The sequence below is a fragment of the Geospiza fortis genome, unplaced genomic scaffold (genome assembly GCF_000277835.1).
Source record: "Geospiza fortis unplaced genomic scaffold, GeoFor_1.0 scaffold261, whole genome shotgun sequence".
Taxonomy (NCBI): domain Eukaryota; kingdom Metazoa; phylum Chordata; class Aves; order Passeriformes; family Thraupidae; genus Geospiza; species Geospiza fortis.
In genome coordinates this window covers 27,746-43,110 of record NW_005054578.1, presented here as the reverse complement: position 1 = coordinate 43,110, position 15,365 = coordinate 27,746, and the positions used below count along the sequence as shown (strand labels likewise).

At 38.3% G+C, this 15,365-nt stretch overlaps 1 protein-coding gene across 1 annotated transcript; it reads left to right on the top strand.

Moving 5' to 3' along the window:
* The first annotated feature begins 3,937 nt into the window (after positions 1-3,937).
* SLC16A3 (solute carrier family 16 member 3) lies at positions 3,938-13,077 on the top strand. The gene is made up of 5 exons (XM_005429794.2): positions 3,938-4,288; positions 5,053-5,297; positions 5,793-5,936; positions 6,283-7,050; positions 8,333-13,077. Exons 1-5 carry the CDS (start codon positions 4,260-4,262, stop codon positions 8,617-8,619), a joined length of 1,473 nt encoding a protein of 490 aa, XP_005429851.2. The 5' UTR covers positions 3,938-4,259; the 3' UTR covers positions 8,620-13,077.
* Positions 13,078-15,365: the final 2,288 nt, after the last annotated feature.

Genomic DNA, 15,365 nt, shown 5'->3' with positions numbered 1-15,365 from the left:
GAAAGAGTCTTGTTTTGATGCTGGTCGCAATCCACCTGGAGGGGTCTGCGGTTTGCCTCCTAAGCAATTCTGTGGAGAGACCAAAAAGCACAAAAAGGTGGAGTTGAATTTCAGTAATTCAGCTTCCTCACAGGCGCAGACCGTTAGCACTAGTGGAAATGCACTCCTCTTGGGCAAACCTTTCAATTTAGGATGTCACAGAGTAAAGCCATGTATGGTTTTGCAGTGTTTATTTCAGAGGAAGCAGTGTGGCAGCCGTTTTAAAATGTAAATCAGAATCTATTAGTAGAATACACCTTCTGTGGTTCAGTCAGAAGTATAACTCAAGGTATATTATAGAAATAAAAAGGTGGCATTTTAAATTGTGACTGAAGGTGGCAATTCACATATCTCAACGTGTGACACCCTATTATGAAACTGCACTGTCCAAAGTGTAAAGTTACCTCTGAGCCAGATTATCTTTTCTTGCTATATTCAGCTACATGTGCTCACCTAGCTTGAGATACAGTGCATGTGCATGCAAGCACTTTATATATTAAGGTAGTTCCATTATAGTCTGCAAAAATAAGCAGAGATTCCCAGCTGGTGGCAGGACTAGACCCTTAATTAGTTTTTATCTCTGTCACTTTTTGGTTTTATACTAAACAATATAAGGGCACTTTGTCACTATAAGCAATTGTCAAGCATTTATGTTTTTCTAAAGCTTCAACATTTTGCAAAGTCATCATAGCTGCAGGGCTGAAATTAATTTTCATGAAGCACGAAAATTAATTGTAAGTTGTTCGTAAGTGAAGTTGGGATTCTGCAACTTTTCATGATATAAAATAGAACAAGCAAATAAATAGTCACAACTTTCCCTATAGAGCACTTTACCCAGATAATACAATTTAAACTGGTTATCATTATCTGCTACACATAAAATTGCAGTGTGAATTTACTGTCAGTGAGGTCTGCTAACAACTTGTGATGAATGTTACTCACTGTGCAGCAGCAGTGAACAGCTGTTTTGAGGCTAAATGGGGACTGGAGAATGATTAATAGTCAAGATTTGGTATGGAACATCACTTGCAGCTACAGACAGCACAGAATTATCCTAGGAGTTCTAAGACGGAGATGAGAGAATGGGGAAAACTGGCAAATCCTTAAGAAAGGCAGCAGATCTGGAAAAATTGTCTCATTTGAAATGGAGGAGGCCAAAATGGGACAGTGGCAGTCACTGTGGGGCCTTGCAGGGAGTACAGGAGGTCAGAATAGGCATTGATAAATATGGTAATGATTTTGTAGGGAACAGAAGTTAGCAGCAGCCTTTGGAATGAACATATAATTCTACTGGCTAATATTTAAGCAGGTAAGCCACAGGAAATGCACTAGTGGGCTATACCAGTGGCCCATCTAAATGGCTACTATGAGTTACCTGAGTTGTAATAAAATCTGATTTAAAGATTTATGCATTTGTACTTTAGAGAAACAGGAAGGAGTTAAAGTCATGCTGAATAGGCAGATGTCAGTGATGTCAATACAAAGGATAGTTGTTCTATATGTAGGGGGCTATCATAAGGGTCTGGAGAGTATTAAAATAAAAACTTTTTTTCAGGAATCATTTCCTGGAAAACTTCAGTAGAGTTGGTTTGTCTTAGGAATCCTCACTTAAAATCAAGAATAGCATGCATATTTTGTTTTGTCTGCTTAGATTTTAATACCTTTGGGCCAATACAAGAGGTTTATAATTCCTATTAACACAACATTAAGCAGCGTATGCTTTTCAAGATATTCATACCCCCAACACCCTATGAAGAGAGAAATTATTTTCTTTGTTCACAGATAAGAAAAACTGAAGGAGGATGTCTACATTACTCAGCATTTACCATCTTCCTTATTTTGTAGTTATACATTTCTCACCTGGGTGTGGCTCCAGACTGAAGTCTAGGCTGAACTGGGTTCCCTACTTGGAAGCTTATGTTCTATTTTTGATAACAATCTCTTATTTGTATCATAGAAAGTCAAGGTTGTGTAGATTTCAGCTGTAGTTAGAATAAATTAATTATTCTGAAAATTCCTGAAATTAATTGTTCTTGAGAACATGAAGTTCTCAAGCTGTATAAGTCAGTGTACATGCTCATAAATGTCCTTCCTACCCATACTGCTGACCATGAAGTACAGCTATGTTGCCAATAAGAGTAGTGGCTAAACACAAATAATAGATTCTTGCCTTTTCTAGCTGCTCCTTTTTATAATACATCATCCCAGAAACCACACCATCACACCACCCACAATGCTACCTAATATTTCCTCCTAACTGAGTCTATATTAGTTTCCATGACAACAAGAAGAAAATATCAGGAAGATGAAACCCCACATGCTACCTTTGTTTTGCACATTACCAAAGCAAGAACCCATTCATGATAGAAGGAATCTGGCATAAATACTGACAATACTGTTATGTCTGTTGTGGAGATATGAAACTGAGCTGCAGCCAGTTAAATGTAATCCTTTGCCTCTAAATAGGGCTGAGCTGGCAAAAGCAGAAAGCAAAACAAGCTGTTGCAATAGTTAGGCAGTAGCCTTCTATCTTACCAGGCTTTGATGGCATCCCAGCACTGTAGCGAAATCCTAAGTAAAAATTTTGCCAGTGCAGATCAACCACAAGCCTGCCTTTTCTAAAGGTGGCACCCCTCGTTTATATATTTTGCAAAGGAACCTCTGCACTACTTCCTTATTATTTCTTATTCACCTCTTAAGGAGGTGAACGCAGTCCCAGCCTAGTAAGGTACACCACAACAGGATGAAGTGCATTCTTGCTGTGTTTATGGAGACAGGGTTCATTTAGTTCTGGTTAATAGTCTTTTTATTTTGATGTGTTAACATGAACAACCAATGGACAAAACCAGATGAATAACATTGATTGTAGAATCACAGAGTAGTTTGGGTTGGAAGAAGCCTTAATCTCATTCCAACCCGCTGCTGTGGGCACGAACACCTTCCATCAGGCCACACTGCTCCAAACCCTGTCTAACCAGGCCTGGAACTCTTTCAGGGGTGAGACAGCCACAGCTTCTCTGGGCAACCAGGGCCCCATCACCCTCAGATTAAAGAATTTCTTCCTAATACCCAGTCTAAACCTACTGTCAGTTTGAAGCCATTCCCCCTTGTTCAATCACTGCATGACCTTGTAACAAGTCCCTCTCCAGCCTTCTTGCAGCCACTTCAGACACTGGAAAGGTGCAATAAGACTTCCCCAGAGAACCCTCTTCTGCATGCTGAACCATCCGAATTCTCTCAGCCTTTCCCTTTAAGAGAGCTGTTTTTGAGGCATATGTGTGCAAATGTGAACCACTCTTGAAAGGATGGTGCCTGAAGATCTGGTGTGCTGGCTTATGGTGATTTTTAGCCAAATGTGGTAGTAGATGTGATGTAAAGAGTAAATGGATATTACTGTGTGTTCCCCTGTAGACCTATTTTTATGAAATGCTGGAAAGTAGGCCAGGTTGCCTCACATCAGCAGGTCTACCTCTTTCATCACAGCAAAACATAAAACCGTTTTAGAGACTGGTCCTCATGGCAAAGATAGTAAGCTCCGTAAGGCAGGTGCAAAAGAATGTGTCTCTTACAGACTGACTTGCTCTGCTGGGCATGGAAGAGCTCAAGAACGGCCAGGAAGGAGGATGTTTCCCTCTCCTGTGGGAGCACCGGGCTCCGGCAACGGCGGTTGCGAGCGCTGGGCGGGGGTGCGGCCCCGGCTCCGCCCGGGCCGCGCGCGCAACTGGCGGGCAGTGCCCGCCCCCGGCCCGGGAGTCACGTCCCGCACGTCTCAGTGCGTGCGGCTGGGGGAGCTGGCTCTTCCTCCGAACCGCGGCTGCACCAGGCTCGCTGCGCCACGTGCCGAGTTGACTTCTCTCCCGCTGAAAATCTTGGACAGTTCTCTTCTGGAAGGAACAAGCGTGCTGCCAAATAGTTCTTAACGGTGTTTCTTCTCAAAGCCACTCGCTGCTTTATATGGCATGGGTGTAGTTTGCTATCGGGGTTCAGCCCTGTTAGGTCTGCAGAGGCTACCCTCATAACAACTTTGCTGTAGACGCAGTAAAGGAGACGGTCCTAGCCTGTGCACAGAGGCGAATGCTGTAAGGCACTGAATGTCCCCACCCAGCACTGTATAAGCAGTCTGGAGAGATTGCCAGTTGCTATTTTTCAACAAAGGATGCCCATGGAAATGAAGGAAAACAGCCCAACCCTCCCCCCAGTATTTTAAACCTCCACTTCAAATGAAATATTTGGACAACTTGGAAGTAGCGTGAGTGACGATACTCCCTGAAGTGCTTCAATTTTACATCTTATTCCTGTTCTTTATACATTTGAGACGAGATTCATCAAATATTACTTTTTCTTACTGATCATGTAGTAACAACAATGGGAAGTATTTGCTTCAGGCAGGCACTTGTACTGAGCATTGCTTCAGTTACTAACTCCCAGCATCCACAAAAATGGCTCTTGGGGATTTTCATTGCAGTTTAGCATTCGAACTTGATGTGTGAAAAATGATAGCTCATCATCATCTCAAGGGGATCTTTCTATCTTTTCAAGATAACAGTGTATCAGGGCTGTACAGCTGCCCTCAGTGGGGAATAAAAAATCTGGGTGATTAGTCCACCATTTCACAGAGCCCTTGTGATGCAACAGGTCTCCTAAGTGAATAAGGCCAGGAGCTTCACGTAAAAAGGTCTTATATAAAAAATCCTGCAGACTTTAATGCAGCAATTATTACATATTTGCGAAAGTCAGATACACCCCTGAAATGCTGTTATGGCTTCAGTTTTTTGATGAAGCAGTCCTTTGGATTAAATCCAGCTCTGACTTTGAGAGCTGTGCAGGGCCATTCATTTAAAACTCAGTTGTGTGCATCTCATTTTCACGTACTTTTGCAAGTTTTGTAAAAACTTAAACAAGAAATAGTTAAAATTGCACTGCATTTACAAGACTGTTTTTCTAAAGTAATTCCATGCCTTAGTTTAAATGGTAGTGCAATTTTAGAGGTACTAATTGCTTTTTGTTTCTTAGGGAACACACAAGCTTCTTCATCATGGGAGCTGTAGTAGCTGATGATGGTCCTTCAGGTGTTAAAGCCCCTGATGGAGGCTGGGGCTGGGCTGTCCTTTTTGGCTGTTTTATCATCACAGGATTCTCCTATGCCTTTCCTAAGGCAGTCAGTGTCTTCTTTAAAGAACTTATCCGGGAATTTGGCATTGGATATAGTGACACTGCATGGATTTCCTCCATTCTGTTGGCCATGCTTTATGGAACAGGTGAGTAGTTATCTGGTTTTGAAACAGTATTGTGTTATACAATTAAGTTTGTAAATCTTACAGCTGTTTACATCTGTATCATGACTGCATATCATTACTTGTGTGCAAATAAGGCATTCCAAGGAAGAATTACTATTAGTCACATAAATCAGAGGATTTTTTAAGCCCATCCAGTTTATTTAAAATTATGACTTTGTAAGTCAGTAATTGCTAAAGATGATGAAAAAGAAAAATCACAAGGCACTATGAAGACAAAAAATATTGACGTATTTGACTACAGAGGAAAGGACATTTTTTCCTGATTGGCCTAACTTTATGGACAAAGTACAAAACAAGTCAGAATCACTGAAATTGGAAAGACCTTAGACCTTCAAGATCATTGATTCCTGCTATGAACTTTGCACTTTGAAGTCTACCAAAGAAATACAAAGTATCAGAAAATCAGGTGTAATAGTTGGTTTATTGTAGCAACCGTAATTTGCTTTTCTTGCCTAGGTCCACTTTGTAGCGTATGTGTCAATCGCTTTGGTTGTCGCCCTGTCATGCTTGTGGGTGGCCTTTTTGCTTCAATGGGGATGGTGATAGCTTCCTTCTGCACAAGCATCGTTCAGATATATCTAACTGCAGGTGTGATTACTGGTAAGTACTATGCTGAAAATGAGTTCACTTATGTCTTAGCTTTAGGCTGAAGTTTTGTTTAAGTGAAAAATACCCGAAGCATAAGGATTACCCAACTGGGCTTTTATAAAGATGGCAGATAAATGTGGAATTAAAAGGTCATTTATTTTTGTTATTAGCGTGAAGTGTAATCATAAAGTACAATAATACTATGGGGGTAAAATACTTTGTGTTATCTTAGGATTCTTTTGTCCATTTGGAATAAAACTATTTTCTCTTAAGTCATGAGTCAGAAAAACTGTAATTAGAATATCTTTAACAATGATATTGTAGGCCGGTATTAATTTTTATGTACCCTCTACTACAGGTTTGGGTTTGGCACTAAACTTTCAGCCTTCACTCATCATGTTAAACCGTTACTTTGACAAACGCCGGCCCTTAGCCAATGGGCTATCTGCTGCTGGGAGTCCAGTGTTTCTTTGCGCTCTCTCACCGTTGGGGCAGATATTACAGCATGAGTATGGTTGGAGAGGAGGATTCCTTATCCTGGGCGGGATGCTGCTCAACTGCTGTGTATGCGGAGCACTAATGAGACCTTTGGAGCCACCCAAAAAGGCTGAAGCTACCAAAGAGCCAGCTGAGAAGAAAGTGAAGAAGAAACTTCTGGATTTCAGTGTGTTTAAAGACAGTGGTTTTGTAATCTATACACTAGCAGCATCTATCATGGTGCTTGGCCTCTTTGTTCCCCCAGTGTTTGTTGTGAGTTATGCCAAGGATTTAGGGTATCAAGATACCAAAGCAGCTTTTCTTCTGACTATTCTGGGATTTATTGATATCTTTGCTCGCCCAATCTGTGGAATGGTAGCTGGTCTTAAATGGGTTAGACCACGCTGTGTCTACCTGTTCAGTTTTGCTATGATTTTTAATGGTTTTACAGATCTCATGGGCTCTATGTCTGTTGATTATGGTGGACTGGTGGTCTTTTGCATTTTCTTTGGCATTTCTTATGGAATGGTAGGTGCTCTTCAGTTTGAAGTTCTCATGGCTATCGTTGGTACGCAGAAGTTTTCCAGCGCTATCGGTTTAGTGCTCCTGGCAGAAGCTATGGCTGTTCTGATTGGCCCACCATCAGCAGGCAAGTATGCCATTTAGCTCAGAATTTAAAATTGTGTGCATTGCATTCATTTACACAAAATATAAGGGAGCTGAGAAAAAGACGTGAGTCACTTGAGAAATGCAGATTGTGCTAGTGTTGCACATATTTCAAAGGCTTTCTGCAGTTACACTCTGAAATACTCCAAGAAGGGATGGAATAAACCTTTTCCTTCTTGGGTCTATTTCAGGATTGGTTAAATTGCCATCTCGAGATGCTGCTATTTCTTTCTGAAACCCTGCACTGAACTTCTTATTGGTAGATAGCTGACTGGGATTCAGAATATGAAACCTGTCAATTTTCTTTGGGAAATATTAGGATACATTCTCTATATCCACGGCAGATTTGGAGGAAGAGAGAAAACATCTGAAGGAAGAAAAAAAAATCTTACAAGGAGACCTATAAAACTGGACCGATTTAAGGAAGGTGGAGTGCTTCTATTGCACGTCTTACAACCCAAGAATAAGGAGACATGACAAAATAGTAAAATTCATTAGTTTGAAGTCAAAACACAAATTAATTACTAATCAAAGAACATACATTTTACAGACCCTGAACTGAAACACACTTTCCCTCCCAAAACCCACCAGGTCACTGCCATAGAATGTTTACTGTTTATACCAGACAGTAAAAACATCAAGTATTTTATTTTAACAGAACCCCCTTCATGGGAAAACCAGTATTATGCACTATTTCCTCCAATCTTTAAGTTTGGAGAGGCACTTCCTTCATATCCTCCCACCTGTTCTTTCACATCCACCGAATCCTGTAAAAATTTACCTTTACCAGTGTCAGAATCAGTCAGTTACTCCAGACTGACTATTGATTAACATTTCTATTTTAAGCAGGCAGTCCGCTACCCGTGTAGAAAGGTAAATGAAATTGGGAGCAAGAGGATAATGATGATCAGATCATGATACAGATGACACAGATACCATCCACGGATGCACACATTTTTATCTGAAATACAAAGCATGTGTTTGATCTTTCGCATCTGAAGGCGAGGCTGGTTTTATTTCAGATGAAACTGCATGCCTCTGTGTGCAGCAGACTGTGTTTTGGTATGTCATGTAGCGTCAGTGACTGTTAAACTGAACTAATTGAGAAATATTTTGTTATAAACTTGTTTTAATCCTATTTAAAAAAAATGGTTAGGTAGTCATGGTGATTCTAGACAGAAGAGTCAAAATGCTTTAAAAATCAGAAAAATATTCACTGCAAGATAATCACTTTTGTTAATTACCTGGAATGTTGCCTTTTTCAGGAAAACTCCTGGATGCAACGGGGAGGTACATGTTTGTTTTCATTATTGCTGGAATTGAAGTTACCACCTCAGCCCTTGTATTGGCCTTGGGAAATTTCTTCTGCATTAAGAAAAAATCAGAAGAACCACATACAAAAGAAGAAGCAGCAGAAAGAGAGGAATTAAACAAATGTGAAAACAAAACTCCTGAAGATGCCAAAGTGGACTCTATTGAAGTGGAGCAGTTTCTGAAAGATGAGCCTGAAAAAAACGGCGAAGTTGTAACTAACCCAGAAACATGTGTATGAGCATAACAAGGAACTGAGAAGTCTTTAGAAAAGAAAGATTTTCAATGCTATTTATTTTAGAAACAGAAATAGTTTAGGGCTGGGCCATCTGTTTTAGTAAATTGGGGCTAGTCAGCTCATCAGGTCTCTTTGGAAGCTGATTAGCTGGACAACAGCTTACTGGAAATATAGCTTTATTGGTAAAAGGTGGAACATTGTGGTTATATATTTTATGTAAACTAAAAAAGCTTTTATGAACACAAGTAGGCTCTTGCTATGCATCACCAGAAACTGCTCACTTGAAAGATACAGGAAAAGCATATTTTCAGAAAAGTGGAATTATATGTATGTTTTCAGACAATATTGATGAAATTGCTGTGTGGTGTGGCTAAATATAATTTCCCTACGTTCTCTGTGAAGGGAAAAGAGTTTGAGATGGATAAAAATCTCAGGAACTTAAAGGTCTCCATTAGGTTTTAGAAGTTCTTACCTTTTCAGATTTTTTTTAGATTAATTGGCTCAGCCCTAATTTAATTTTGATAATATCTGTAACTTTGATTTATGTAAATGCATTTCTGCCTAAATCTGTAACCTTTGCAATTATCATCTGGAAATCCTGGTTTTGGAAAGGCACATTACAGACAGTGTCCTCAGCAGATCACATGAGTGGTATTCTGAGATAGTACTAAAAAAAAAAATAAAAAGCAGAATGGATCCTGACAGACCTTGAGGAAACAAAATTAGTCCACAATTCCATACACTGTTTTCAGTAAAATTTCCCTAAAGCATTGAAAAATATTACAAGTAACATGGGCAAGATGATCAGTAGAATATTCTGAAAAAGTGTCCATTTTGCATACAAAAGAAATGATGGTGCAAGTTTCCAGATGACCTACAGAGTGGGTAGACTATGGGAAGAGACTGAACCACTTTGAAACATGTTAGTCATCCATAAAATGCAATGTTAGCATCATGGGAAGGTTTTAACATGTTTAGTATTGAGGTTTTTTCCTACCCCATTTATCCCACTTCCCTACCCCCCAGCTTAATCTATGGAAGTTCAAAGTGCCATTCTTGCTGTTTGAGGAAACATAATAGAACTGTTCATCATTTTTATGATGGCATAGTACTGAATAGAAAAGGAAGGCTAAAGAAAGGCATTGTATGTTTTTTACACCCAAAATCACTCAAGAAATGTAATTTTTTAAAATATAAAATCATGCTACTGCATCTCATCTCTCAAATCTGCTTATAAAAAACTGAATAGGTTTTGTAACTGCAGTAACAATCTTCAAAACAGACTAAATGTAACAGATTCCATTTTCTTAGTAGTAGCAAAGGAATATTGGCTTTCAGGTGCCAGAATTGTTCTGCTTAATAACTGAAAATTGAAAGATCCTAATCCCTTAAAACTCAGTAGCCACTTAAAATTTTTAACGGAAACAAAGTGCCAAAACCATGAACCATTCTCTAATGAATGATACCAACTTCCATTTTGGAAGTTTCTTCAAAATGGTTTTGCATTGCTAGGACAACCTTGCACAGAAATCGGAAAGTTAGAAATATAACTTTTAAAAGCAATGGATGCTACATAGAATAAACTGGTTTTACATCCTATGTAGTGCATTATTTTAAAGTCTTATTAATTTAGTGGCAGCAATGGTAGTGAATGATATTTCCCAGTTGTAACAGCTTACTTACCGAACTTAGCTCCAGTTTGCTAAAGACTAAATTGGTACTTGAAACGCAACACTGATAACTCCAGAAGGCAAGAGAAAAACAGAATCCACAGAGTAATTTATTATATCCTTGGAGGCTGCTTCAGATGATACATGAAAGCCTGATACAGCTTTCAGATCGGAGTTCCTTGTTGTTTCAAAAAGCAGAAACTAAAAACCTTTCCAAAGGTGAATTCAGATTCTCAAATAGCCATTTTTGTCTTACTGTGTGCTTTGATCACTGGATTTCTTTGCTAGATAATGCTATGCAGTTATCACAGAATGAAATTTGTGCTTATTATACTGACTTTCCAGACAATGTTGCATTTTCCATACATAATACTTTTACAGTTAAGCTGGAAAAAGTTTTATGTTGTAATTTTATGTGATTTGAGACAGAAAAATAAGTTAGGAAGACAAGGAGACACGGTTCAACAAGAAACCATAAATAATCTTTTAAGAAAAACTGGTGTTCACAGAAAGGCCTCATTTGCCTATACAAGTTATTTTCTTCCACTCAAAGATCAATCACTCTGACGGGGACTGGCAATGCTCTTGTGTTGTTTTCAGCACGGGCCTACCAATGGTTTGCAGTATTTATGACAGTAGGAGATGCTTACTGAATGACAGTGGTCAAATCAAAGGACTCCTTCATTGACTGTGAGGAAAAAAAGGGTTAGAATTTAATTCACTAAGCAGTTTAAAAAACCATATTAGCAGTGTAAAATCTTTTATCATTTTAATTAATTGTAAGAAGCATCAATACAAAGGTGAGAAACTCCTAATGTAGCTCTCCTAGCAACATTCAAAGCGGCAGGCTTGAGAGTACTTCAGAGTTCTAGAGCCAGTTAAGCTCCTTGCTCCCATTCTGTTCCACTCAAGGTAACACCAAAGTGTGTGCTAGCCCTCCAGTCCTCTTTCTGTTCAGCTGCCTTTATCTTCTTGGAAAGAGACTTGTTAAACTGATGGGAAGGAAACCTCCATGCCAGATCCCCAGGCTGAACACCTGCTGGTCACTATACTACACTGTGCTGAAGCATGTACCCAACTGCTCCAATAACCCTTTGCGGCCATGTCAATACATCTCCTGTTTTATAGATCTCTCTCCTTCCACCCCAGTGTCTTAAAAAATTAAAACCAACCAAAACTAAACCCCACAAGCATCTAGTCCTTAGGTTCCCAGCACTGTCCAGCCAGGGTTCTTTTTAATTTAACTCTGCTTATTGTAAATATTTAAATAGATTGATAAATATTTAAAAAAAGTACTTTTTATATTTAAAAGCAAGGAATTGATTTAAAATTCTTCCAGATACTTTGCTACTGTATTTCTTTAATCTCAATACCACTGAGATGCCCTTAAGAGCAGTCTGTGAGATGTGCTCATCCATATATTTTGAGGATGTATACATCGAAGCCATAAAGCATTGCTAAGGAGACATTGATTGTTTAGGGTCACAGGCAGAATAGTTTCATGCAACATCTACCCAGATAAGCCTTTGTTCAACTTCACCTGATTAAAATTTTGTGATTTGAAAAAGGTAAAGGAAAAGGAAGGGAATGTAGGTAATTATGGAACCAAATTGCGAAGCATCCGAAGATAATAGTTTACTCCTACATCATACACTATTGAAACATATATAATTTCTTTTGACACACAGATCATGAATATATCTAAGAAGTCTGGAAAGTAAACAATCAAAAAACCAAAACAGTTTTCAAAGATTCTTTCTCTGAAAGTAGTGAATAGTCTTTTACCCTGCAGGCTAGCAAAATTTTTAAAGCATTTTGGATCTTCACACATCCTATAAATTGTGTACTATAGGACTTATTGTTAAAGTATTGTATGATTGATTATGTAATGGGTCTTAGGAAAGTAAGGGCCTGATGCAAGGAGATGAAATGTGTATAAATGCCAGTAATACACAGAGACTATATAAAAAAGAATACATGTGTTTGCACATACATATGTACATATGTGTGTATATACATACATACATACATACATATATATATATATAAAAATAAAAGTATATACGTAAACATGCAAAATACCTGCAGGAGTAGATTACAGACAATTTGCCCATTTATGAGACAATGAGCAGAGTTAAAATTATTTTCTTCCTCCTTTACAAAGATCAGTTGCTTTTTTGAAAATTCTAAATTCAATATTTTGTACCCATTTGGAGCCTAGAAGATCTCAGCAGAACTAGAAGTCTTAAAGTGATGCAGCTATGTTTCAAGATAAGCCAGTTCCCTAAAGTTAAGACTTGAGATGGATGGTATGAAGGTATGGTGTAAAGGACTGGAGAGATTTTGTGCTAAAATTAAATTCCATCTACACAAATGGGTATTAGGCAATGTAGAATCATTCTTTAAAAATAAATTAGAACATTCCCCATATCAAGCAACCAATCTTCAAAACGAAAAAGCAAAATTCATATATGCACCATTGGTACATCCCAAAGAAAATGTTTCGTTTGGTAGACAATTATAAAAGGAAGAATTTCACAATGCAAACTCTTACATGTTACAACATGTAAGTATTGACTTGTGTAGTGTGTCTGTGTCTCTTTGCCACACTCTTCTATAGGATTATGGGAATTAGGATTATGGGAAGCAATTAATTTTGTGCGAGATGACATTTTGTTTCTTGTTAATGCACTTTAATGTAATGTGTACATTTATAATTAGTAATTTTTTTATGCTTTTCTAGTAAACTGTTGCAAATGTAGTGAATAAATAAATATCTGATTGTCAAAAACTGTGAGTTTGAGAAAATAAGCTCAGAAAAAATCAACTTTAGGACCCCAGTATGGACATTGGGCTTCATTTGCACATAGCTATTAAACAGCTACACAGGGACAAGGGTGTTTATAGAGAAGAGCTGACACTTAGCTGACAGGCAGCCAGAATTTAATGTGGGCAAGGGGACTGCTTTTGCCATGACTCATAGTTTGGCCAATTCCAAAATGGATATGTGCTTCTGCTGTAAATGATCCTGAAGACTATTTTAAAGCATCATCTAATTTAAAATAACAGCAACTAATTTTGTGTTGTGCTGTGTAAAAAATATTAAGGTTCTCCTCTGAATAGCGCTCCAGGTTTTGTTTACAGGTAAAGTTTTATCAACTGTCATGACTTATAAAGCCCAAAATATTTTGAACACTGACATGTTGGCAAGCTGTCTTTACTGTCAAGTGATGCTCTTTAGAACTTGAAAGCTCCTAAGAAAACACAGCGCAGACATACATTTATGTTGTGGGTTTTTGGCTCCTATGGTACCTCAGCTAGGACTGGCTCCTCAAGGTATAATCTCAAGGCTACATCCAGGTGAACCAAAATTACAAGCAGTGTAATTCAGTGTAGCAAGACCTATCTTTTGGGATCTGAAGATATATACTTGTGCTTTATTCTAAGTATGTCAAGAGATCTTTGAGAAAACTTTCAAAGCTCACTTTAAAAAGTTTCTCTGTATATTTACACTGAAAAGGTCACAGGTCTAGTTTACATAAATACATCCCCCCCTTAGTATTTGAATAGATAAATGATTACTTTTTTATGCTAGTTTAATAAATTGGCAAGACTTAAGGTGTAATCAAATACTTTGCAACCCAAAGGCCAAACCAAGCCATATATTACTGCAGAAATTAATATTGCTCAGTGGACTAAAATGACAGAACTTACTAGCATGTAGTCAGCCTATTCTTGTGACAGAAAACCAGAATTTATCTTTGCCTCTGGCTCTCTTCGAGTCTGAAAGAAAGAAGTAGGGCCATTCACCGTAGGGGAAAATGGGCTTGATCTGATCTGCACAGCTGCTGCTGGACCTGCTGAAGAAAGTACTCGTCTACTTCTGGAAGAGTAAACAACCTTGACAAAAGCAGAGGCACCGCGAATGAGAAGCAACAGCTTTGGAATGGATTGTTTTAGCAGCTTTCTCAATGCTTCTGAAATACAGCTCATTTTTGTGCCAGTTAAAATGCATATGCTCTTAAAAGAATTTTGCTAGTGACACAGTCAGTGAGATTAGCAGTCCTGTATTTATCTGAGAATGTATGGCAAATTAAGATACAGAGTAAAAAAGCTACTTACCTCTAGATATACACTGTTAGTTCCTTGACTGATCTCCGTATTTGCTTCATAATGTCAGCAATATTTCAGCTGGCAGCCTTCCTCACTACTCCCAGATGAATACTTCAGAGCACTAAGAAAGGATAGCTTTTGCTCTTCTGACTTTTCATTTACTACTCTTTCAACAGTTTAAAATCTTTCACAATAAAACTCTGAACCCAATGAAAAAGTATATCCAGATTTTAGTATTTAAAACTCTTAAACAGCAAAAGACCTTCTGAGTCTTGTTGAAAAAAGTGCCTTAAGATCAATTGATGATGTGTCAGACAAACAAAATACAGTTTTTCTGGCCATGAGAGCAGAGAAACATTTGCTGTTTGGGGTCATATAAGAAAAAGACCTGTGCATGACCTCAAATTACCCTGGTTTATCCTTTCCTTAAGGATTAAGGGAAATACTAGAAGCTGTGTCCTGCCTTTGTGCCTGTAACGCTTGCAGGTCCGAACCAAGCTGAGGACTGTAATTGAACAACTTTTTTTTTTCTTGTAGTGCTCAGGACTAAGTATTTTCTTCTTACTGTATAATGTACCAAATGAATTCTTGTTCCACATCCCACCCCAAACATCCTGGATTGGTCACGGTAAAGACACTGTAGACTAGGGCTTAATAATTTAAGATGATCTGCAACATTTTTCCCTTTTTCCACTTTTTCACATTCTTGTTTGTCCATTAGGCATACATATGTATCTCAGACCTATACCTTAAGCATTTTGAATCAAGAATTGCCCAAAATGTGATTAACAAAGAACATTTTTAGGCACATTTTTGTAGATTCTGTATGTACAGTTCTCTCATTTTCTACTATCCCTCTGCCTGCAGCATGTAACGGTTTTGACAGAAGAACCAAACCATACTAGTCTTAATAATATGAAGCAAGGAAAAAACCCACCAACATCTAAGAAGTTGGAAAGTGTTAAT